Raw genomic sequence first — 25,391 nt, forward strand, 5'->3', positions numbered from 1 at the left:
TTTATCTGAAAGCAGAGTGCGGCCCAAAGTCGGCTCTGAGATTCTGATTTATTTCACTAGATGGTGAAACACAGAGTTTTGGGGGGGCGGCCATGCCGTGGCCCACTCGCTGTCCAGTTCATCGGGATAGAGGACGGCAGGGTCCGGCGCTGCTGCCATTTCTAATGCCTTAGAAGTCCCAGTCATCCACTTCGAGCTGGCCCAGGCTGGACTCCAAGCTGGCCAGCGCTGCCGTCGAGTCGTTGTGCCGCTGCCCGCACTCCAAGTTTCTGATGGGCGAGACGGGTAGGAGGAGTTCAGGGAGGGCATCTGAAGCGCGGCGCTTTATCTGCAGGGAGAAGAGAGAAAAGCAGCCATGAAGAGGGGGGTGCAGACAACAGCATCCAACCTCACTAACGGCCCACCGTACCTGTTTGAAGAAGGAGTGACCAAGAAGGGCGCTGGCAGAGGGTCTGTGGGGGAAGACAGAGCAAATAGCACACAATTTAACAGAACAGCAACCGTACCAGTGTGCCAATCCTGCAGAGGAGCAGCCGAAAGAAAAAGTTCCCTGGGGCCAGAGGCTCACCTCCCATTAAGCAAAATGACCAGGCGCCAAAGAGCAGGTGACCCTCTCTTACCCAGTAGTCCTGGCCCATGGCATCTGCACCTATCCTTATGCCCAAAACAGTCTTACTACGTAAAACCATGTGGTGGTACGGATGCCCCCCTCGTGCCCAGGCCTACCTGCGCTCGGGGTCCCTCTGCAAACAAAGCTCGACAAAGCTGTGGAAGTGGGCACTGAAGGTGCGATTGTAGGGGTGCTGACTGGGCTCCCCATTTGAGGGCCTGATGCCACAGGCCCCTGTGCTTTCTCCGATGCCCGAGTCAGCCCCCGAGCGGGACGGCTTCATGGTGAGCTCCTCTGGCGGGATGGTGCTGGTGTCCAGCAGGCAGGGTACGGTTCCATTCAGTTTCTCCAGAAGCATCTGAAAAGGGGGCAAGATGTTAGAAAGGTACAGGTGGTACAGGGGAGAGAGGTCTTCCCAGAATCACCCACCTGGGTAGCTGGCATGTCTTTAAAAGGCACATGGCCATTGGCAAGCTCACAGGCGGTAATCCCAAGGCTGTAGATGTCTGAGCGGGCATCATATCCCTGCAGATTCTGTCGAGAGAAGATGCCAGTGGGCACGAGTTACTCTGCCTTAGTCATGCATGGTGGGACAACCAGCTGCCTCCCAGCCACTCACCTGCTGCAGAACCTCGGGGCTTAGCCAGGGTAGCACCTTCATGCTGTACTGGGGGAAGTCGTGTACCACCCGGGCCCGCTGCCCGTGACGGATGAGGCTGAAGATGCTGCGCAGGCCAGACAGGTAAACCTGGCCGTCGGCAGCGATGAGGATATGGCTGGCCTTCACACTCCTGCGGGGCACAGAGAGACGTGAAGCTGTGGGTGAGGGTGGCCAGTCAGGCCTAATTAGGGGATGGCACAGTGACTGGACTCCAGTTTGCAGGTCACAAGACAGCCATCACAGGCGAGGACAGGAATGATGGGGTCTGCCCGTACCTGTGCACGTAGCCCATGTGGTGGATGTAGTCCAGCGCCTTCACCACGCCCTGCAGGATGTAGGCGATTGCCAGCTCGCTCATGCCATCGGTAAAGTGGTTGCTTATTAAATCTTTAGCTGAACCTGCAGAAGAGAGGACATTGAGTGACACAATTGATTGCCGTCTGCCCTTCCTAAACAGTAAAGAACAGAGGCTGTGCGTGCCCGCCAGCCAGCCTACCATAGGCCATGAACGGCGTGATGACCCACAGCTCGTTTTTGGAGATGAAGATGCTTCTGTAGGGTAGGATGTTGGGATGATGAAACAGCTTGGACACATGCAGCTCCCCCTGAAGGTAACAAGTGGACGTTAAAGACTGGCATGTACCCGCCTGCCAGCCCACACACCCCTCAGTACCACCCACTCACCTACCTGCAGGAAGTTCACCATTTCGTTGGTGCAGCTTTCCAAGTTTATCCTGCGAATGGCCACATAATCCCCCGTCGGCCGGTACCTCCCCAGGTTCACAGTCATCAAGTCCTCCAGTCCGCAGCCTGCAATTGGGGAAAATGCAACTCGGGTCACCAGGACAGTGGCAGAAGTGGACAGCCTGTGCCACCGGCTGTGTCCCATCATACCTATGACAGTCAGCAGGTCGTAGGAGCAGCTGTCGGGCACAAAGCTCCCCATGGCGTCCCGAGGCGGGAGCGAGGCTAAGGACTCGTAGCTCTCCTCATGGGCCTGGAGAAACAGAGAGAGGCGTTGACAGCAGAGGAGACCCCACATTCTCATGGGCATCACTTCTGAAAGTGCAAGCCTGGCACTACATGCACAGAAAAACAAAACTGGTAGGCAGCAGGAGGCCCAGCCGTGCAGCGGCAGCGTGGGATGCCGACTAACGTGCCTCGAGTCTGGTAAGGCAGCGCCACAGCAGGACTGTCAGGGACAGCATTGGCCAGAGGAGGCCGCCGGCTGCATCAGATCTGGAGGGAAGAAAAGCACACTGGGCTTGAAAGAGGAACAGCATGGCGGACAGAGACGAGACCCCCGTGGAGACCTGCATACGGCCGCAGCCCGCCTTGACGTCTGGGACTCCATAGTGGACGAGGGACACACACGCACACACACCTACCTCACCAGGCACATGCCCACTATGGTGCCAGCCTCAGGACCCATGAGTCATGCCATCCATTACAGGCTCGCAGCGGCTAAAGAGCGGCACTGTGCCCCTGGGGTACTCCAACACACTGGCTCAATGAAAAGTTGCCAGTGCAGGTGGAAAATGGAGACGCTGGAGAAAAAGCAGCTCTGCTGATAGGCTAGGGGGACACTAACAGGTAGTGGGCCGTCACCCATCAGACGTCTTCATGCGCTCGCGGACTGGAACACATACGACAAAGAAGTCATCAAGTGCCACAGCACACAACTCCAAGGTGACAGATGGCGGGGGGGGCACACAGGCTCAGGGAAGGAAATGCACAAGACGGGTGATGGCAGCGAGGAACACGGTGACAAGAACAGAGGGGCAGCCACAAGCAACACGGGGAGGGGGGGGAGTCCATCTGAAGTGAGGTTTCATTAGGACCCTCGGACCACCAGGCCAGAGAGACACAATGAGACCTCCGACCGCAGAGCGGACGCCACTCACTAAGAAGCACACTCATGCATGCGGGTGGGCCGGCGGTGGCACACTTACGGTCCGCTGCGAGCTCCCCTGAGGCTGCTCTGGGGTGGAGAAATCGAACACAGTGAGCTCTGGCAGACGTCTTGGGCAGCAGAGGCCCCCCAGTCGGTGGCATGGCATGCCGAGAGGACTCTGCCCGCATGTGGTGGCGGCTGCTACTGCCCACCTTCTGGCACTGTAAGGTCCCCATAAAGACCCCCCCAATCCCGATGTGAAGCCGCCCCGTACCTCCAAACAGTTCCAGATCCCTCAAGCTCTCAACACTGAGTTTCTCCGAGACCCAACGCTGCAATACAAGAGACAGAAGAGACCCCGCTGTGACCAGGGGTGGGTGGGTGGGTAGGGGAGCCACAGTTTGGGGGGCCGCCTCGAGACGGCGAGTACTCACCAGGAAAGACATGGAGGCGCGTCACATGCTCTGCAACTCCATGGAACAGGAAAGCAGCGACCTGAAGGCGAGGACGGGACGTCCGTGGGAGACACCGGGAGGGTCCAACCTGGGGAAACACACAGGATGGGGACGTGGTGGGCTGCCCTGTACGCTCGCCGTCACCTCGCTGGGTTTGCTAGCAGAGAGGATGAAGTGCGACTTGAGTTTTGGGGTACGTCATCAACTCAGAAGCACGTGACAACTGGAACACTTGGGACTTGGAGAGCCCCTCCATGACGTCAGGCCACGGGGGCAACACGTCATCAGTGTGACTTCTGGGGGACTCAAAATGGTGATGACAAGAACAAGGACGTCTAGACCGCTGTGTGTGTCCCTTAAAAGAGCCCACTGCCTCGGACTGCTCGGGACCACTCTGGCACACACACACTTACTCTTAAGACCACATGGCCAAGCTGGACTACTTTGGAGCCTTAATTCTGACCTGGGGGTCCCAGTGTTGTTATCCCCCGGGTGCCCCCTGCTGGCTCAGAGGACATGAGACACCCAAACAGACTGAAGCCAAACTAGCAGACGCCACGAGTGGAGCTTAACACGGCGCCTGTGCTGCAGTGTAGGGGGGCACAAGCGTTGGGTGGGCTCAGTCGAGGGTGGAAGTGCAGCACAAAGGACAATCAAAGGGCTCCCGCTTTGTCTGCTTTTCTTCGTAACTGCAGCACAACGAAGTGTCCATCTTGACCTAAGAGGAGCAGTCAGCCTTAACCGTGTTCTTGGTGACAACCTGCAAGAATCCATTCGGACCCCAAAACAACTAATTCACGAGGGCAGGGGCATCGATGGAGACGCAGTGTGGGTGACATCAGGGTCACTGTTTAAAAACACACACCTCTGCTTTCTTAACTCATCCCAGTCTATAAAATATACCCAGGCAATGGCGGGCACTCCGGTGACTCTCTACTACGCGATAAACAAACATTCAAAATCCGCAGTCTGGAAACTTCCACAGAAAAATTCCTCACGTTAGGAGACGCGATCCGAGTACAAAGAGCCTCTTGTGCTAAAGTCACTACTCCATATAGCGCCATGTGACAGCGGCGTCAGACCCAGGCTTTGTCCCCAAGTTACCCCGTCTGCTCCTCCGCTCGCGCTTGTCCCTTATGAGTCACCACCTGGGTGGACGGGCAGATGCCAATATGACTGGCATTTAAACTAACAGCCCAGTAACCACAGTGACGATGCCCTCGTTACCCCCGGGCACGTCCCCCACATAAGGTGTCCTGGGACCATCGGCAGAAAGCTTGGCGCAGATTCGAGTCCCTGGGACCCCCGCAGCTGCAGCCCTTCAGCACCTCACCAGTGACTCCACCACAGCTCAAGTTTTGGGGCTGGGGGTCCAATTAAAAACACCTCGAGTGGCTTTGCTGTCACTCCACTTGCCACAGGACGTCACGAGGATTTCAGTCCCCCAGGCCTCCCTTCACAAGCAGCGAATCTCATCGACGTTTTAGGGTCAAACGCAGTACAAAAAAAAGAAACAAAGGATTGAGAAGCCCCCCGGACCCCCCCCCCAAGACACACTCAGCTCTCTGTGCACGTCCTCTTTTTGGACCTGGAGGTAAGATCTGCCCAGTTGAACTGCCAAAGCTGTGCCAGGGTGGACAGTTCTGGGGTTGAGCTCAGCACTCCGGCCGGGCCACTCGACGAGATCCGCTCTCTTTATTGAAGCCGAAGCCTCCTGGCAGGGCGCCACGGCCATTCATCTGGGGTCTGTCTGTCCGTCCGGGTGGTACACAGCACTCACCTTCCCATCAGCCCTGCCCAGACTGCCAGTCCCACTCCATGACGCTACCAGTGTCACACCTGCCTGTCCAGGTGACAACACCTCTCGGTTGGTTTCATTTGCCCTGCAGTCACAGACCCGAGTGACCACTGGGGTGGCAGCAGTGCCACTCACCCTGCACTGAGCTCCGAGGTCTGTCTAGTGCCTTTGGGGTGGTCTTCTCCCCTTCACTCCTTTTGTCTTCATCTTGCTTTGCTCTACCATACAGTTGGACCTCAGTGAGTGGGGGGGACTGAAGACAGGTGAACCACTGGGAGGACACCAGCAACAAACTGGGGGAACTGGTGTTGCTTTAATGTCACCATTTAGATGTTCCTTTTAGTTTGTTTCTCTTGATTTGTCACCAAGCATGCAGTTTGTAGATCAGCAACAACACAAGGTCCTTACTATTACGCTGAAGGTCTTCCTCATCGACCGCGTCACCCCTCCAGTGTCCTCGTCACCTGTCACAATCGACCAGCGTAACAAAAAGCAGCCACAGATCTCCAACCGGGCAGCACAAACGGAGCAGTTGGGTATTTTTTAGGGCACAGTGAATTCTTCACAAACTTGGTGTGTGTGTGTGTGTGTGTGTGTGCATTTATCACACAAAAAATGTCCGTGACAAACCTGAAAATCATCTGGCTCTCCGCAATAGCGGCTAACGGGGCATCACCGCAAAATAAAAGCCTGCCAGGGCGAGATCTTTATTAAGATGTACAGGAAATGCTCAACTTCAGGGGCAAACGCATTCACGCCATGTTTGTGAAGAAAGAAAGAAATCCAACTTGAAAACTCCTTGAAATTCACGCACCCCACCTCTCCTATCTTGAATTGGGGTCCTCACTCCGATTTTCTGACCCCTACGCCCTCAGCAGCAGAGCACACTAGGGGGGCTCCCAGTATCCCCCATGACCCCCAATCTACTCTGCTAGTCATTACTGAGGTACAAATAAGGCTGCAGGCGCCACCAAAAAAAGGAATGCACTGAAAGAGCGTTTAGCTTTTAAATACCGATGGTTGTACATTTATGACAAATTTAAACGACTGTGCTTTTCTGAATACATTCTGAAAACAAAGGAAGAAGAAAGGCCCAGCTGACCAAGCAACGAAATAAAGGGGACAAAAATGACACACCAAGTGTGACATCGGCACAACCTGTAGGCAGGGCACCACAGGACGACTGGCAGCCCAAGCCGAGGCTGGCGTCACCGGTTCAATTTGCGGCACGTTATCCTTGGTTAGCATGGTGACAAATTCGCACCTTTTAAATTACAAGACGAGAACCCCGTTGTGTAGTCGGACATCCCCAGCGGCTCCGCCCAATCAGACTGGCTTGTCTCAAGCAGGGGCTCCGAGCGCACGCCTGGAAGTACAGTGACAAGGAGTAAGGAACACGGGGGTCTTGGAGCTCACAAAAGAGGAGAAGCTCGTCTGTCTGACGCCTCGTGTTTTATGTACCACGACAGAATGGAAAGAGAATTAAAAAAGGGCAGAGACTGCAACTGAAATCTCCGCACCTGTAAACCTTCACCGTCAGGCTGCAAGGGGGCGGACTCGCCATACTTTAGAAATGCCAACCTGTCCTTTAAAGTCGTCACGCTGTCATGTAATGCGACATCCCCAGCGATTTCTAGTCCTGTAAATGACAAGATCAGCAGCTGAAACCCTCATGGAATGTCACGTCAGCTTAATTTCAAACACCAAATTGGGGTTACAATCTAATTAAAACACAGCGGCACCTGCGGTGAGACGCCCTGTGCCCCCACAGGGTGTCACTGCGCTCCGGTGTTTAACTGGCCATAATCTTTGGGGTTTACCGTGAATGTCACATTCATTTGTGTCTTTTGTCAACTCGGAGCAACAAACAACCGACAAGTGGAAGTCGATAGAAGCAGGGACGGGAGCCGCGTCTCGTATAAAGTGCTCATAAAATCCCGGGGGTCACACAGCCCACGAGCTCGTCTTGTAGGACCCGCATTCCAGTTTACGCCTGCACATTTGAGGAGGCTTTTTATCTCTCTCTTTTTTTTAATTTGCTCTTCCCAGTTCAGTGCACTGCCGCTTTTGTATCTGCTGAAAGTCAAGCGGACTGCTCTTTCCATTCGGAAGTTTAGCTCACCGCTTTCTCGTCATTCGGCGAGCCTCAAGACACACAGATGGGTGCTCCCGGTGCGGTTATCGTCGGTATAGCGCCTTTCTTCGTCGGCACTTACAGCACCCCGACCCACCCCGTCTCAGGCAAATACCCCGAAGCAGCGTGCAGCATTACCGCGAGGCGCGCAGAGCGTGGACGCTTAAGGAGCAACAATAACGATACCGCGGCCCTCTTACCTTTACGCCAGGACGCCAGAGAAAAACGTCTTTTACCCGATCAGCTGCACCACACGCGAATGCAACAAAACTGCAGAAATCGACTGTAAACAAAACTAACAAAAAGTGGCCTCCGTTTGTAACAAATACGTCTCTGCCATAGACATTCACTACAACGCCGTAAACGGAATTGTTAGAAGAGAAGAAAGGCGCTCGTTTGCTGCATCACGCGTCATTCAAGCAGTTTTACTATTTATTGGCTAAAATGAACATCGATCAAAATAAAGGCGGGTAAATCAATGTGTAAGGTTTTTGATTGGAGGTTGCTATGTCGAGCTCCCCTTTCCGGCTCCCCCTCGCTTGAGAGAGAGAAACCACGCTAGGGGCGGTGCTGAGGAGGAGGCGGGCTTACGCGAATCGGCGCGCAGTTGGAGGCTGGAGGGCGGGGTGCGTGGAGCTCCGTATCTTCTCGTGGAGGAGACTGCAGACGGGCTGAGAACTCAGTGGAGCCGGGACGAGGACAAGAGGAGCCGAGGAGGGAAGAATTCGTTAGGAAACAGGTGAGAGACACCTCAAATGTATAAAGTTAGTTTGCGCTCAGTCTCAGGGAAGGGGGCTACGGGGAATCCTGTTAAAATGATTCAGTTGTTGAAGAGGCAGATAGGCAAAGAGCGGTCAGTTCCGAACGGTTTGTAAACGTGAAAATGATGGATGGGTGTTAGTTTACCCTGACAAACGTTTAAGTGTAATTTACAAGCAATTATTAACGAAGTTTTAAATTGTACCGGAAAATGCAAACAAAAAACAGACATTATTAGTAAGACTCTTTGACAAACACGTGAAAACATTCAATGGGAGCGTAAATTGTATGTCTGAAGGGCAGGAGGCGGCATAGTGGTGCAGTGATTAGCGTGGCATTTTCAGAGTTCAAGACGACTCTAATTCTGTCACTTTGTGGCATTTAAAAAAGAAAGCCAACACATTTTAGATGACATGCTACAAAGTGTAAACAACTTTAAAATACCAACTTTAGAAATTTACAATACAAGAAAAAAATACAAGCTCTGGCATTTATGGCATTTGGGGGCAACACGTCTAGTGCCAGGTGTATCAAAAGTGCTATGTGACTAAGTGACATTTTTAAACCGAGGCCTGGTATTATTGGCAAGCAGTGGACAGGCTTTGGACTTCAAACCCTGAGGTTGTGGGTTCAATTTCTGCTACTTGCATAGTGAGGCCTGCAGTGAGTTACTTCACCTGCCTGTGCTCCAAGTGGAAAAGCAAAAGAAATGGAGCTGATTGCATCTCAAATGTTGTGAGTCACCTTGGGTAAAGACATCAACCAAATAGGAGGTAATAAGAACATGAGGTCACTGGAGCTGCCCATGCGTAAAACACTCCTGCTTTTCTTAGTGACTTGACTTTTGTTGATGGTCATTGCATAGACTGAAATTGTATTCTTTTGATTTGAAATGAGTGATGATGAGTGGGAAAAAGTCTGAATTAGCAGAAGCTACCATCCTTTAGGGTGTTCATAAGAAGTTTAATGATTCAGTTCATGAGGTAGAAGTGCATAATAAACAAAAATAGTGGCATCAAGTTCAAGGTTGTGCTTGAGTTTAAATGTTCAAAGTCTAAATATTCTCGATTGCAACAGACATTTATCATTTCTCACCTTCTGACAGAGGTCCACGTCCCTAATAAAGGATTAGAAATCAAAAATAACTTCATATTTGTAAACACTGCTCTTGAGAGAGCCTGAAATGACACCCGACATGCTTATGTTTGAAATGTGTCACCTTCTGGGCGAGGACCACCAGTAAAGAATCATATAATAAATATACGACCATATTCATGATGAGCAACCTTACAGTAATATGGCATATAAGGATTCTCTGCATGCCCATATCACCAGTACCGATTTCTTCAAAGTTTTGTGAAAAGGAGTCATTTTGCCCCCTTGCGTCCCATCGGGGTGAACCGGCTAATGTGGCCTGCATAACTTGACGTCCTTCTGCTCCTTTCTGTTGGAGACATTTATTGGTCTGCTCTGTCATAAGGGTGTCATTTCCAGCACAGAAGCACACTCCGAAAAATTGAAAGGTTTTTCATGCCTAGATGGCCAAGAATCGAGACGATCCCTTTAGCCCTCGACACCGAGACGAGATGACATCATAGGGGGGTTTTCTTGTACCGGAGAGTCAGGGGATGTCAGACAAAAAAAAAAACACTGAAGTGATTTCTCTAAGCATTCAGAAGGCGTTCGTATGACCTCAATAATTTGAGACGATACTACTATTATTATTATTATTGGTGGGCTGGCACCCTGCCCAGGATTGGTTCCTGCCTTGTGCCCTGTGTCGGCTGGGATTGGCTCCAGCAGACCCCCGTGACCCTGTAGTTAGGATTCAGCGGGTTGGAAAATGGATGGATGCATGGATTATTATTATTATATTTACTGGACATTTTATTCAAGGATTTCTTTTTGCGTTTCTCCCCTTTTAATATCTGCCTGAAAATGTAAACTATTTTGGGGGTCCTCTGTCAAAGCAGATGTGAATGTATTACAGTGGAGCACCTTGTGGGGGACCCTTAAAGTTCAATCTGATGTTGTTGATTCCGCTTGTCTTGATCTATAAACGTACAGACCCCTCGCTTCGCTTGCTATGCCCGCATATGAGTAACTGGATGTACAACAACATTTATTTCTGTCGCACATTTTCATACAAAAAGTAGCTCAAAGTGCTTTACATAATGAAGAATAGAAAAATAAAAGACACAGTAAGAAAATCAAAATAAGTCAACATTAATTGGTGGTCCGATGGCCAGGGGGGACAGAAAAAACAAAAAAAAACTCCAGACGGCTGGAGAAAAAAATAAAATCTGTAGGGATTTCAGACCACGGGACCACCTGACCAGTCCCCTCTGGGCAACTTACAATTTAAACGGATTGTTATTTTCATTTGGAATTGTTCCATATGCATAACGGAACTAACTGTCTGACATTGCAGCGAGTAATTAACCAGAGTAAAACGTAATAAATTGAAATAAATTTTTGTTTCATGTTGCATTAGACGTATGTGTTGGGTTAGACGATTTCGTTCTGTTTGGCTTTGAAATGAACACACAAATACTTTTTAAACTTACACTTTTACTGTGAAACTTCAGTACAAACATGAGTCAAACAGCAAACCTTTTATTTCTCGCGGATACGCCTCTTCATTGGGAAGAAACACGAATTAGACGATCTACATGTCTCCGACTTTAAAGCCTTACAATATCTCCATACTTCTGCCATATCACCCATGTCCAGATATTCAATCTGTTTCCGCTGTTCCGTCATTTCACCGAGTAATCATTTCGGCGTGTTTGCAGTAATGTGATCTTTACTATCAGTTTTTTGAGACTTTTAGTACTTTCATGCTCTCTAACCTGCTCTGCATGTGTACCACACCAATGGTTTTGGACCTCTTTACGAAGTTCCACTTTGTCTCCTGCTCTTTGTCTTTTATTTCCGTCCCTGCTAGGTTTTCAATTCCACCTGGTCCAGGCTGATTAGAACTTTCCTTATTTTCCAAATTTGCACTTGGGATTATTGTTGTTCCCTTTTGAATTCTTTTCTCGACAGCATTTTTTGGCCTCTTTGACGCGCTGCCTTTGCTTCTTCGTTTAGTTGTTGACGTGTCATCTTGTGCAGGGGTCACCAAGTCCGGTCCTGGAGGACCACCGTGGCTGCAGCTTTTCATTCTAACCCTTTTTTTTAACGAGTGTCCTGTTTGTACTGCTAATTAACTTCTTGTTAATTAAATGTAATTGATTTGCTTTTTTCAGATTTGCTGCCCTGAATTTCTTCATCGTTCCTCTGAATTTTTCATTTCTTTCCTTAATTGGCACCCAAACAGAAATGAAATGTGAAGTGAGGGGGCCAACAGAAGACCACCTAAGTGAGGGCCTCAGACTCCAACCAGCTGCCTAATGAGGTGCCAATTCTTGTCGTTAATTAAACGCGTTCTTTAATTGTGTGGCTTGTTGCTGCTCTCGTGGTGCATTAGCAGACATTTCTGTAATTGTGGAGTTTCTCTCTCCTAAGAGCAGATCGACATTCCTGAGTCCCTCATCTTTCTTTATTTTCAGATATCGTATGATGGGCACCAGTTGTTTTGGCTCATTTTGTATCTCGTTATTGTTTGGCTGCTAATTAAGGGGTCTGAGTCTTCAAGAGCGAGTCAATTAGGATTAGTTCAAAAGAAGTTAATCAGCAGCAAAAACGGGTCACTGATTAAGAGAAGGGTCAGAATGAAATCCTGCAGCCATGGTGGTCCTCGAGGACTGGAGCTGATGAGCCCGATTTAGAATGTAATGTATAGAATTACTGCGGTGGGCTGGCACCCTGCCCGGGGTTTGTTTCCTGCCTTGTGCCCTGTGTTGACTGAGATTGGCTCCAGCAGACCCCCATGACCCTGTAGATAGGATATAGCAATTTGGATGATGGATGGATAGAATTATTGTCCAGAAATGGACTGTTACGAGTGAAACGAGTAGATTATGTATAGCAATACTGTCCAGAAAAGCTTCTTTTAAGGATGAAAGTGAGGACTTTTCATAAACGACTTAAAATGAGGACATCATAAAAATGTGTAAGAGCTAAGAGTGCAGAAAGTGTGCCTGATGAAAGCATTCACACCAACGAGAGGTGACTGGCCCGTGTGCCGTGGTTCAATATGGTTGAGAGGAGTGTGGGACTTGACAAAATCTCCTAGCAAAAGTCTCATCTCGCCGGACGTGAAGTTATCTCTTTGAAAAAGTCCCATCTCAGGATTTCCTTTTATAATCGAGAGATACTGTATGTTATTCCTTCTTCTGTACTTCTGGAAAGTTTTTTTCATTTCCTCTTGGGGACAAATCAGATCTACCTGATCTGCTCTAATTAACAAAGTTGGTCCAGTTCTGTAAAGGCATTGCGCCTACGCGTCATGTTTGCTGGCTGCCCATCTTTAAGGTCAGTTGCAGTTCTAGCAGAAAGCTGCAGCAGTCTGGGCGAGCGGGTTCACCGGTCCAGTGATGGTCAAGCTGCACAACTTCTTTGTCACGTGCCTCTGAAGTGTTCAATAGATAATCTTTTTTATGCACTTTTCTTACTTGGCTGTTGATTTATTTTAATGCTATTTTTGGTGACATCATTAAGGGTCAGTTCCCTTGTCACTTGTTTCCTTGGGTGCCACCTTGTTGCTTTTGCTAAGGACGCCATTCCCAGTTACCTGGTTTGGACGTGAAGCGGTACATGGCGCCATCACATGCCTGCTGTAAAAGGTCACGGCAGCACACACAACAGGATGTCCAAACTTAATGTGTTACTAGCCACAGTGCCTGGTGGTCCCTCTTGAAGGCAGGTAATTGAATTTTGTTTAAATATTTGCTATCTCTTGCCCCACATGTCCCTTTCCTTTTGTTTTCACGCGTGCGTCTGAACGTCTCTTAACTGGCACTCCTCCACTCAAGGTGTTCCTGTAAAGATGTCTTCTGTGACGCTGTCGTCATTCTTGAGGAGCCTTTCTTGCCTCCTGCCTGGTTTAACGCTCTCTCAGTGTGCGCCTTTACTTGTCCTCGTGAGTCTCACACTCGCGTCACCAAAGCCAGACTGGCCAAATAGATTGTTCTAAGAGACCGGACATGTAGACGTTAGTGTTTTATTATATTGTAGATAGATAGATAGATTAAAGGCACTATATGATAGATAGATAGAAAAGAAACTGGGAAAGCAGTTAGGGGTTTTGCATTGTGGTTTTATTTTCGACTCCAATTTCTGTTTTCTGTGTAGACAGCCTAGTCAGTCTTGTTGTCATCACTTGACCTTCGCTGCTTGAATAATTCCTAATAGATCATCCCTTTCACTTGTCAGCATCTCCGCCACTGCAGATTACAAGCGAATTCTCATTTAATCAGCAGTGCACTGGACCTGATTAAGAATTTGTCAGAATCCCTAACCTCCTGTTTTAGCTTTGTCTTTCTGGGGTATTGAGTCTCGTTTGAGGAGGGAAAAAATCATTTAAGTGATGTTAACAGAAGGCTGCAAATTAACAAAATGTGAACAAAGTGAAGGGGCAGTCTGAAGACTTTCTGAAGGCACTGTAAGCCCTGCAATATGTGATGGCGATGACAATGTTAATGTAGAGAATTACAGGTGAGGTGGCTAAATTGGCACGTATGTGTACCTGGGTGGGCGTTAGACTGGCAGCGCCCTGTCCAGGTGTACTTCTTCTCTTGCGCCCAGCGACCCTGTCCTGGATGAGCAGGTTACGAAGTTGGATGGATGAGAATTCACTTCGCATAGTCTCATAGTCGTTGGCCGCTCTTGTTCAAACAACATCAGCATCCGTCTCACCGGGACAGCGACGTTGCAGTAACAAACCTCGAACAGCAGGTGTCGACAAACTCCCGAGCGGCTGCTTGTGGTCCATCTAACGGTAGACAGGAACAGGGAGCTTCTTATTTGTGGCCAACGCGTACAGCAACTCAAAATGTGAGAAACACAGCATAGTCATACATTATCCTGGCGGTGCATTCGGTTCACGATTTCACGCCCGTTTCCCATGTCTTTATTATTTTTGTTGTTAATGTCGAACGTAAGACAATGCGTTGTGCCCACATCAAGCCTCTCTATACGCTACGTTTCTGTAGACAAATTGTAATTAGGTTCTACTTGAATATTGCTTCGTATAATTAGGTGATTAAAGCCTAAAATCCATCCCCAGTGATACTGCGAATTGACTATTTCCCCTCGGGGATTAATAAAGTATTATATCATAATATTAATATTCTTATCATCACCAGCCGACAACCACACAGCCAAAAGGAGCGCGGAATACAAACGTGCAGACGCTCCCGCACAAAGCGCCACGCCTCCTCGGCGCCGATGACGTCAAAGGTTACGTTGGCAGCACGTGACACGCGATCCTGTCGCTGTTGACGCTGCGTTCCGTCGGAGGACTGGTACTCGGCTCTGGGGCTCAACGCGGCGATTGAGCGCGGTGTATCGCTCGGAGAAACGGGTAAGTATTCTTGGGGGTATCACTGGTGCGGTTGAGCAGTCTTTCGGTTTGGAAGACAGGCGGGTTTCGACAGTTTCGTTTTGCTTTTCTGACTTGGCGTCGTGCGCAGAGCCTTCGAACTGCGAGTCCTTCCATCGGGCACCCCCCTGCCGGTCGTCTTCGTGCTTCTGGAAAACACAAAAGCTGGGAGGCCGCCGAGCCCGTGGTGTTAGCACGTTGCGCGGACCTCGGAGCCTCAGTTGTAATCTCTTTCCTCACCTCAGATTGGATACGAAGCCCCCATTTTGTCCTCTTAACGGCGCGCAGCTCAGTCGGGGCTCACTGAGCAGGACACGCAACAACTTTGCACACGCTGAGAGTCGCGCGTATCCATTTTCTGCCAGCAATAAACATTCGTACAAGCTGAGGCACCTGCCCAGTAACTTTTATATTTAAGTGGTGACAGCCTTGTCCTGCGTAATCTACGCAAAAGCTACCAACAATTTACGGGCTCCGGCAGCTACCCCCGTGGTGGCAGTCGGCGAGGATAGCTGTGCCCAGTCTCCCAGTGGGCATTTTGAAAAATGCGATTTACTTTGGGCGGCGTGGTTCAGAGGTTAGGGCAGAGACTTTAGAGCAGCAGATTATTGTGTTCAGTGTCTTACCTGAGGCAAATCAAACTTGCAAGGTGATGAATTGTATGTCCGTGTATTGAGTTGTGGAATTACTTTGCAAAGAAATGCTGTTTTGCAGCAAAGCCCTTTTAGTGGTTTGTCATACCATACACTGCTCAGTAATCTACAGAGGTGGACACTTTCATAGTGAATTAAATACCGCTTTATATTGTGATTTATTTCCCATACTTGCAGTTTCATTTTTAACAATTTAATGTATATATAACAACAGCTACTTGTATGAATCCACTTACAGAAGTGTACGTTTGTGCTTGTGAAATGCATGGCATCTACTTGTGCAGACCATTCAGTTTTTGAGGCTTCTTGATAATTCACTTTAATTTTTGACATTTCTGCTTCTTTCTTTTTCAGTTGCATACACAGCCAGCTTTTGAGACACACACACCAGGGTTGACACCATGAACTGGAACAAAGGTGGACCTGGTGGGAAACGGGGTTTTGGTTTTGGGGGCTTTACCCTGGCTAGTGGGAAAAAGGAAGAGCCAAAGCTCTCGCAACCATCACATGCAGCTTTTGGATCCTCCAGCGCTCCTGGAGGGTATGGGAAAACACAGCAGCTTCCTGCGTTCTATAAGATTGGGTCAAAAAGAGCCAATTTTGATGAGGAGAATGCGTAAGTTTCACAATTTTAAAATTCATATTGCTAGAAGTTGTATTTTCACTCATTTTTGTTTCTTTTAGGTGTACTTGTTTGCTTCACTTTAGTCAAAGTTCAGTTTTTCAAAGGAAATGTTATTTTGCTACTTGGCAATTCTTTTTAAAGAAATCATTAACTCTTGCACCTTATCTTTATTTAATTGGATCTTGTGATATTGATTTTATTCAGTTCAAGATTCCTTTCAAGCAGGCAGTACCACACCTCAGTTTTGGGGAACCTTTCCATTTGCTGGGTTTTGTTCCAAGTAGTTTTTCACAGAGAAATTGTCCTTTAATTTTTTGCCTTTTATTAAACGTGGATTCATGTACCACTTGAACACTTGTAAACATTATTGATTTGTTGTGGCCAGCAGACAAGATGATTCACTGATCTGATGGGGTGATCTACCTGCAGTACTTATAGTGTCAAACCATCGGTATGCCGGTGTCTCCGTCTCTCCCATCTTGGCACTCTTGAGCAGACCAAGAATGATATCTGGCAATGAAAAAAGTTGGTTATAAAATTGTGCCTTAAATCCCTGCAGGGTTGTGAAGCAGTGTAGTGTGTGCAGGACAGGCCCATTTGCTGGACTTTGTCATTGTTTCTTACACTTTTCTCTATAAATACTTCACTGTAAAATCCTCAAGTACTTGCCCTTAATGAAGCAGGGTCTGGTTGAATTACATCTTTTTACATGGCTTATGCAGAATTTATTGGTAACTACAAAAACCACAGTGTATTCAATTATGTCTACATAACCTTGTCATGCACTGCCTTTTTCAGAACCGTGTGAGTTTGAATATGTCAGTTTATTTAGAAGAGGGCAAATTGTCAATAAAAGGCAAAAAAAAAAAAGGATTTTTGGAATTTCTGAAGTGATTTTGACTTATAAAAGACACAAACCTTGATTTTGAAGTAATTTTCTTTTTCCTTAAGACTTAAGGTGCACCTCCCTCTTTCATGAAACAATCATAAAGAGATGTGATGAAATAATCGAAATGCATGTTGGGATACAGTGTTGCTAGGTAGCTTTTATATAAATCAAATATAATAATGCAATGACTGCCATTCAAGATATTTACCTGCTCACTTAGACATATTCACTTAGAAATGTGTGTATTGCAAGTTGCAAAATTCAGTAACAGTAATGTGATTATGAGAATTTAAACTACAACGCATTACACAACTTTGCTAGTAGTAAGTGTAACTGGATTACAGTTGCTCATTACTTTATACTGCTAACTCCCAACATCTGTTCCTTATAAGCTTAGGAACTTGTGAGGCTTTTGAATTTTGGGTAGAAATGTGGGCTTTTGATCATTGACTCCAAACTTAGGTTCATGTCAGCCTGTCTTTGGATTAACTATTGCACTTGGTTATTCATATTCCTATTAATTATGTCTGTCTTTGTTTTGAGACGCTCTAATCTGTTCTTCTGATTGCTAAACAGAACTGCGTCTCAATTAACATATTCAAATTTAAACCTGCAGAACACACTTGATAAATTTGCATTTATTTTTTCCTCTTTAACCAGGTACTTTGAAGATGATGAAGAAGACTCCAGCAATGTTGACCTGCCTTACATCCCTGCAGAGAATTCTCCCACTCGGCAGCAATTCCAGTCTAAGCCAGAAGGTTCTGACAGTGAAGAAGACCCTCTTGATGCTTTTATGGCAGAAGTAGAGGTAAGAATTTTATCACATATTCCAGGCTTGTAGAAGCACTGCCATCCTTGCCAATTGTTTGTGGCCACTAAATGTTTAGGTCAAATATATCTTGGCCTTGCTTCAGTAAATTGCTATTTTGATAATCAATTAATTGTTGTCAAAACATGAAATATTCAAGTGAATCCTCATCTTGCTTCCTCTCTTTTAAACAACAATGTATAGCTGAAAAATGCATATGTAAATGCATACGTGCACAATATGTTGCCAAAAGGCTTTCACAAAATGCATGGCTAAGGGTCTTTTTGTACTTTTATAGTGAAAGATACAGAAATAAAAATAATGGAAAAATAAAGAAAAACACGCAAACAGGAGTTTGTGACGCTCACAAACTGTACTATGGAGGTACAATGGTGTCATCAGGTCTTTTAGATTATAAATACAGTTTTACAATCTGTTAGAGAGGCATATGTGCAGTTCATTATTTTTGTTTGCTTCTTCTCAGACGTCATCATGCACTTGTCTAGGGTAGGCACATTCAAGGCTGTGTGCTCACATCTGTTCAAAGATCGTTCACTCTACTTAGATGTAATGTTTGTAGTGTATGTGCTATACTTTTGTGTGTACAGAGTTGTTACATTTATATAAATGTAACATTTGATCCACTGTTTGTTTTCTAGTTATTTTTTTTAGCTTGCTATTGACGTCTGTTAAAAAGTATCCAGTCCTAAATCTTAAGTCTAAAAGGATTAGGCCTAATTATAGTAGCGACAAGCTCAGTTAAAGTGAGAGCCAAAATTGTTGAATGCAGAGATGCTTCTTGGATGCAGGAGTATTTGTGCTATTGGTTGTATTTGCTTTTATAATCGTGACTTTTAACACCTTACTTTTCTAGTTTAGTTGTAAGTTATGTTGATTTTCTCAAGTTGTATGTTTTGTTTTTGCTGTTTTTCTTTCAGTAGGCTTTAAATAACTCCAAGGTCATAAGCCAAAACGTTTGCCTTTGGAGCGTGTACTTGGTTCAAGAAAGTTGTCGGCTCTTTGATTTTTCCCAAGTGTACCTTCTATTTACTCTTAGTGAATTCGTATTAATTGGACTGTCAGCAGATTAAAGTTTCTGTCGGTGGCAGGAAAAAAGTTCTGTCATTCTGTCCATCTGTATAAATCTCAGTGTTGCACATTTGAGAGGAAGAGTGTGCTGGAATGTGACGGCTTTACTTCACAGAAAATGTACGTCTGGTGTCTAATATCCCTCCCTCACCTATATTTGTGAATTCAATTTTTTTATATTTATAGTAAGATATTAAATAATTGTTTTGAGTTTATCCATGTCTAATACGTTACTTTATTGAATATTTATTGTAAATGTATAAAGTGTGCTAAATCATAAACAGAATGTGGCTCTTGATTTCAGAACCCACCTCTTGTGTTTTTACGTATAAGGAGTTCAGCTACAGACAAGCTCAAGTGTTGCAGGTAGAGCTGGGGCATGTGGCATCATCACCACCGCAATCGCCAGTTTAAGAGCCTAGGAATACCTAATTTTGTTTGTTCTTTTTTCTGTAAAAAAAAAAAAAACAAAGTTCTGAAAAGAAAGATGCATCCTTTGTTTTTGAGTCATGGCTTAAACTAAAATGTTCTGCAGTAACCTGTAAACATATGAATTCTTACACGTTTATCACTTGGATCTTGAAAGGCACAGCACAGAAACTAGAAAGCTGAGTGGATGAGGTGTTTGTGCCATGCTGTGAGTGGCGTGATGCTCAGTGTCCCCACCCAAGGCCTTGTTGTTGGTTTTGTGCAGTTTTGGCCCTTTATACTCGCAGGAAGAGTAACCTGGCGTGACTTGTGGGATTTCTCTGGTTGCAGCTGATTAGCAGTGAAAGATGGCAGCATCAGATTGGATGTTGTCTTGTTGGCTGGCCAATTTCTACCCCTTGGGGACCATCTTCCTTGAGACAAGTGGTGCTGTGCCATGCTTGCTGTATGTCTCCCAAAACTGTCTTATCATACTGAAAGCCTGTGACTGCTTAGTTTGAATTGCTTCATAGTTCCAGAAGATACTTTAGTGTGTAAATTAGGAAATGGCATTGACTCTTCAGTTTTTCCATAAATATGTAATTAAAGAGAGTGATCATAAAGTCAGACCTTGGTTGAGAGGATGCAGGTTGTTCCTTTTTGCTTAAGATTAAAAAATGACTTTCTAAAATGTAGTTAAGGCGTCAGCTTTTATTTAATACTAGCCACAGTACCTGTCAAAGGCAGGTAATATATTAATATTAAAATATTTTCTATCTCTTGACTTGCGCGTACTTTCTGCACCTTTCCTCATTGTTTATTATGTGCCTGAAAGTTTCTTTACCAGCATTAATCTCTAAAGCGTGTTCCTCTAAAGCCAGCTTCTCAGACTCTCTCACTATTTTCAAGTTGCCTTTCTCACCTATTGTTCAGTTTTACACGTTATTGAAGGTGACTGTCTAGCGTGTGCCTTTACTCCTCCTTGTGCGTCTCACAATTCCTCTTTTGTTGTGTCACCAATCTGGGAGGCTGGACACATAAAGCTTAGTGTTTTATTACATAGTAGATAGTTCTCTTCATATAATATTTGATCACAAGGGACTTTATAAGGCAAGCAAGAGTACATTTCATATCATGATAAAATACAAGATCTTTCAGTGCTTGATCTATTCTATTCATTTTATTCTTACTTGAACTAAATCAAGCTAGAATGTCATAAGACTCTCATTTGTTTGTTTAGGGCTGCAACAGTTGTGTAACTTTTTATTAAACAAAATCAATTATTTTTAAAGGATTTAGCTGCATTTCAAAAATGTGTTGCTCATATCTTTGTGCCGCTTAAAAGGACCTCAAATGCTAAGAAACATCAGGCCCTGCGACGATGCCTATAATGTGTGCCACTGCTATTCTGTTACAATTTCAGTTGGGCCGGGTTTTCAAGGCATGAAATTTAGCTGGGCCAGACATTTTCAGCAGCCAGTAAGCAACAGGTAATCGACACAAATGAATGTATTTACAAACAAGTAACGTTTACTCATTGTTTCCTTTTTACATTTGGTCACATAAAAAATGTATTAAAAAAACACAAGCTATACCTGAACAGAATCTGAGGTAGGAGCAATACTTTTTTCCACTTTTGAAATAAAACTTTTTCCTCCTTTTTTAAATGGGTGGTCATAACAGGCAAGGGGTTTTTTTTTCCATAGAACTTAAACTGTTTCATTGACACGGTTTTCATCAGTCAAAAGACGGAGGTTAAATTGGAGTTCACATCAAAGCTTTTCCTGCCCCAGAAAAAAAACACTTAAGTAAACGTTTAAGAGCAACGCACCACGTATGGTGTGAAAGTGGATTGGTACATTTATTTTAATGATTTGTCTTTAAAATGTCTTTGTACTGAGTTCTTGGGTGCCGAGTAATACATGAATGATTATTGCTGTTATTTATTTTACCAAATCTTATTTTTAATGTTTGCCGATGAGCTCCCATTGAATTTATTGGTAAAAGAACAGGTAATAGTGCACACCCCTGAAGTAACAACTAACAAAGTGCCAATTGTGATGCTGTTTTAACAGTTTACTTTCCACCATCAATCACAGAGCACCCCAGTAAAACGACCGTAATACACCTTCAGCCTTGTGCGTGACAAAACAGTGGGCAGGCGACGGACAGGCAGGTATTTTGCATGGAGTATGTGTTAAAAGAGAAATGGCATGCAGAGATGCATGAACACAAGGAGACTGGTGACAATCCCACCTTAGTGTGCCGCGTTAAATTAGAAGAGACAACTGAATTTCACGGGGCACAGATATATTCATAACAGGGGACCTAGATGATGGGCAGATGAATTTCAAATGTTTTGCATGCCTACCTTTTGTTTTGATGACTGGTTGTCATATTCAGCCCTTCGTTCATTATTCTGGCACAAGCGTAACCAGCCCGCCGTTGGAATTCACGGCCATCCTGTCAGCAGTGGCGTGTATTTAGGAATATTTTCTCGCATGTGACATAAAGCAGCCTTTATGCATCTCGGGGGATATGCAAGGGTGAGCCCGCACTGACACACATTTTAACAGCCCATCTGCTTAAACAATTATATTGTAACAGATTGATTGTTTTTTTTATATAAATTTTATTAATTTTATTGTAATCATTCCATACAAATAGATCAATTTTTACACAAAATAGGATTGAAAACAAATCCACCCCCACCACTGTGAAAGAGAGCATGACCAACAGAGTAAAACTTAAAGCTAGTAAAAATAAGTTGATGAGTTTAATAAGCGGATAAACATAAATAGAGAAGAAAAAGAAATGGGAAGAGACTCTGCTTTAAGAGCTTAATCTAAAATCTTATTAATTAGATCTTGACACGTTTTGAAAAAGTTCTGCACAGATCCTATAACTGAGAATAAGATTTTTTTCCAATTTCAAATAATATAAAACATCAGTTGCCCACTGACTTAAGAGGTGAGTTAGGATTCTTCCAGTTTAGCAAAACAAGTCTGTGTGCCAATAGTATAGTAAAGGCAATGACGGTTTGTTTGTCCTTCTCCACTTTAAGCCCCTCTGTGAGCCCCCCAAACACAGCTAATGGTGGATTAGGAGGGATTGTGACACCAAGGCTGTCTGAAAGGCACAGTTTTAAGTGAGACAGATGTGCTCGATATATAATTTTCAGTTGAATAATTGTATGCTTTCCACGTATGGGGCTCGAGTGAATTCATGCATTACTACCTTCCACCCCTTTTCTGATATGCTGAGTGAGAGATCCTTTTCCCAGTGCCCTCTTGGATCTTTGAAAGGGAGGGACTGTAAAATAATTTTATATATTGCAGAAATGCTGTCCTTTAAAACTGAGCAATATTTTTTCCAGCATAGAGAAATGTGGGAGATGAGGAAAATCGGGCAGGTTCTGTTTAACAAAGTTTCTAATTTGAAGATAGTGAAAGAAATGTGTTGCTGGAAAGTTAAATTTGGAATGTAATTGTTCATAGGATGCAAAGATGTTGTCTATATAAAGATCTCCAAGTAATTCCCAAATGTTATTGCTGATAGTAAAAACTGCATATGTTTGCGAGGGTTGAAAAAGGTGGCTCTCATACAGAGGTGCCACAGATAAAAGATTCTCCATCTTGAAATGCTTCCTACATTGGTTCCATATTCTGAGTGAGTGAAGCACAATTGGGTTATTAGTATATTGGCGATAACTTGCATTTATAGGGGCACAAAGCAGGGAATATAAAGAAGTGCTGCAGGATTTTATTTCTATTGCGCACCAAGCCTGAGCATGTTGATCTATTATTGTCCAGGTTTTTACAGCTTGAATGTTCGCTGCCCAGTAATTAAAACTGAAAGTTAGGTAGAGCCAGGCCACCTTCTGTTGTAACATTGTTAAAGTTTCAGTGATTTCATTCGCAACTGGCAAAGTAAGTAGAAGTGACAGTCGCCAAAGCCCATTTTAGTTGCAGTCTGAAGCCCTGGCGGGACCACGGGCTGAGCTGCTTGAAGGTTGCTTCTGGGCCGCGTGTGCCCCGCCAGCTGCCATTTGAATAGGCCTGATGTGTACAATTATAACTTTCTGTGCAAGAATATTTGGGTGTGTGTGAACTGCTTCCCTTTACTAGTTTGAAGCAGTATTCACTCTTATTGAATATGTGTAAAGAAAGGAGGTTTTAGCTTCAAAACTAAGAAGTTTGAAATATTTAATATTTTTCAGGAAGCAAAGTTTTAAGGTACCTAGAAAATGAATTTTTTCTCAGGTCAGATTTATTTTGCGCCGGGGTATTTCTCCATATGCTTTGTGTCATATGAAGCAGGATTTTATACGTTTGTTTCAAAATGTGAAAACATCTGTGAGAATGAATGGTGGAAACAGTTTTAATATCTACTTGGCTAGCATCAGCGTTCACTTTTTTTTTTTGTACCTTTTCCTGTGAGGAGGACTCATTTATTATTCCATCATTTCTTTTTTTCTTCTCTGTGCAGGACCAAGCAGCAAAAGACATGAGGAAACTTGAAGAAAAGGATAAAGAAAAGAAAAATGCCAAGTAAGACATCAGAATGTGCATCTCTTCACTATTTACCATATTTTTATGCAGTTGATGTTTAATACATTTATTAGCTAATTTAAAGGTTTGGTTAGGTTGATTAAAAAAATTAAGCCTGTCTACACTGTAAGTAAAATGTTTTTATTATGACACTGTTCATTTTTAACACTGAATGCACAAATAACAGTAAAACCTTAGTAGGTAGACAGCTGTTTTGTGGGTTTTGTATGCATTTGTGTTTCAACTAGAAAAGTTCTTACAACCGAAACTGAATGCTGTTACCGTATTATTAAATTATGTGCATGTAAAAGTGCCCACTTTATGGGTAAGACGAGTTTAAGATCACTGATGGAGCTCATGTGAATTTCTGTCAGTGTTGTGTTTCCTTACCTGCACACACACAGTAGCGGCTGTCTATTCCAAATTCTTTTAACCCTTCTGAAGGTGATGCTCGAAGGCTACGAGCCTTAGTGTGGAAACAGCCAGATGACTTCTTAAATAGCTTTGTGACAAATAGATGCTGCCCAGGGGGTGTTCAGCTCCCCGGGACCCTGTTATTAGCTAAGTGGATTCAGACTAGGAATGGACATCTAGGTTAACCTGACATTTGAAATGATGTGTCTAGCTCCTTAGTAGTGCTGGGTGGTATGACCAAAATTCTGTATCGCGGTATTTTCTAAATTATATCGGTTTTACGGTAGTTGACGGTATTTTTTTTTTCCCCATGCATGAGTGGATGTTAACCACATTTTCCCCTGCAATTACTGCAGTAGACCGGCTAAGAATGACCTGTTCCACGGTCATAGGGATTGTACAAAAAACATTTTAATGTGCACACAAGTGTTAATCCAGGTTTGCATGGCACCGTAAAGTGATAGTTTTCAAGGGGTGGCACTAATGAAGAGAAGGAATTAGAGAATTGCATGACAGTTACAGTCACAATATAGAGCCTTTTTATTGAACAGATTTTGCAAACAACTTAAATATAATAATTTTGACAACATATTTTCAACCATCCAAAGAGGCATTTTAGACTTAGTAAAATATCCAGAGGTGCTTGTCAAAAGTTGTATTGCACTGAATTTGTCACAGAAAAGGAATAAATAGTCAATATTTTTTGTAAACCAACTCCACTTTCTGTTAATGTTAACAATCTCTGTCCACTGACATGTCAGCCATATGGATTGTAATGGCGTTGGTTATCTTGATCCACCGCTTGCTCTTTTTGTCGTAGGCAGTTCCTCTAGCAAACGCGTCTACAAGTGACGTCTGACACGAGTGTCCGCTCGCTTTTTCAGTTTTACCTGAGGACATGGAGGGTGCCAATCTTAGTTCCATACATTCGTGGCACTCCAAAGCCTGTTTTGCAGCTAAGGTGGTGCAGCAAATTGCTCATGTTGCTACCTCTGGTGACAACTTTAGCTCAATAGCATTTGCAATAAATAGTTGTTTGGTCCACATCCGACCTTTTAAAACCAAAGTATCTCCAGACAACAGATACGATGCCTTTTTTTCAGCAAAAGTTCTTCTGTGTCATCACGTTCAACTTTATTGTCTGCTACAGCTTC

The 25,391-nt window shown here is 44.9% G+C and overlaps 2 protein-coding genes across 9 annotated transcripts in view; one reads left to right on the forward strand and one right to left on the reverse strand.

Moving 5' to 3' along the window:
• Nucleotides 1-29: 29 nt before the first annotated feature.
• On the reverse strand, nt 30-7,939 carry strada (STE20 related adaptor alpha). Of its 6 annotated transcripts, XM_039739896.1 has the most exons (13): nt 7,753-7,839; nt 3,600-3,708; nt 3,440-3,497; nt 3,224-3,252; nt 2,166-2,268; nt 1,960-2,081; nt 1,768-1,876; nt 1,547-1,670; nt 1,230-1,401; nt 1,040-1,144; nt 727-968; nt 410-452; nt 30-328 (listed from the first exon to the last, which is right to left on the reverse strand). In XM_039739896.1, the coding sequence occupies exons 2-13, from the start codon at nt 3,609-3,611 to the stop codon at nt 170-172; spliced, it is 1,278 nt and encodes a 425-aa protein (XP_039595830.1). In that variant the 5' UTR covers nt 3,612-3,708; nt 7,753-7,839; the 3' UTR covers nt 30-169. The 6 variants fall into 6 exon arrangements, with proteins under 6 accessions (XP_039595830.1, XP_039595832.1, XP_039595831.1 ...); XM_039739898.1 differs by lacking the exon at nt 3,224-3,252; XM_039739897.1 differs by lacking the exons at nt 3,224-3,252; nt 3,440-3,497.
• Nucleotides 7,940-8,164: 225 nt separating this feature from the next.
• The window catches only part of ddx42 (DEAD (Asp-Glu-Ala-Asp) box helicase 42), a 35,206-nt gene continuing 17,979 nt past the window's right edge, over nt 8,165-25,391 (forward strand). The window contains exons 1-4 of one of the 3 annotated variants that reach the window (XM_039739890.1): nt 8,165-8,291; nt 15,806-16,067; nt 17,626-17,776; nt 23,762-23,823. In XM_039739890.1, coding sequence (XP_039595824.1) covers nt 15,853-16,067; nt 17,626-17,776; nt 23,762-23,823 — 428 coding nt within the window. In that variant the 5' untranslated portion in view covers nt 8,165-8,291; nt 15,806-15,852. Of the gene's footprint in view, nt 8,292-14,649; nt 14,781-15,805; nt 16,068-17,625; nt 17,777-23,761; nt 23,824-25,391 lie in introns of those variants that run through there. The other 2 variants (XM_039739889.1, XM_039739891.1) reach the window with 2 other exon arrangements.

Source organism: Polypterus senegalus, chromosome 17 (assembly GCF_016835505.1).
Source record: "Polypterus senegalus isolate Bchr_013 chromosome 17, ASM1683550v1, whole genome shotgun sequence".
Lineage (NCBI taxonomy): Eukaryota > Metazoa > Chordata > Cladistia > Polypteriformes > Polypteridae > Polypterus > Polypterus senegalus.

Excerpts from the sequence above, each read along its gene's own strand:
- strada (XM_039739893.1), bottom strand. The coding sequence starts at position 2,590 with ATGCAGGTCTCCACGGGGGTCTCGTCTCTGTCCGCCATGCTGTTCCTC. Across the intron at positions 2,082-2,165 it reads CGACCTGCTGACTGTCATAG|GCTGCGGACTGGAGGACTTG; the intron begins GTATGATGGGAC and ends CCCCAATTGCAG. Across the intron at positions 1,671-1,767 it reads CACGCCGTTCATGGCCTATG|GTTCAGCTAAAGATTTAATA; the intron begins GTAGGCTGGCTG and ends TCTCTTCTGCAG.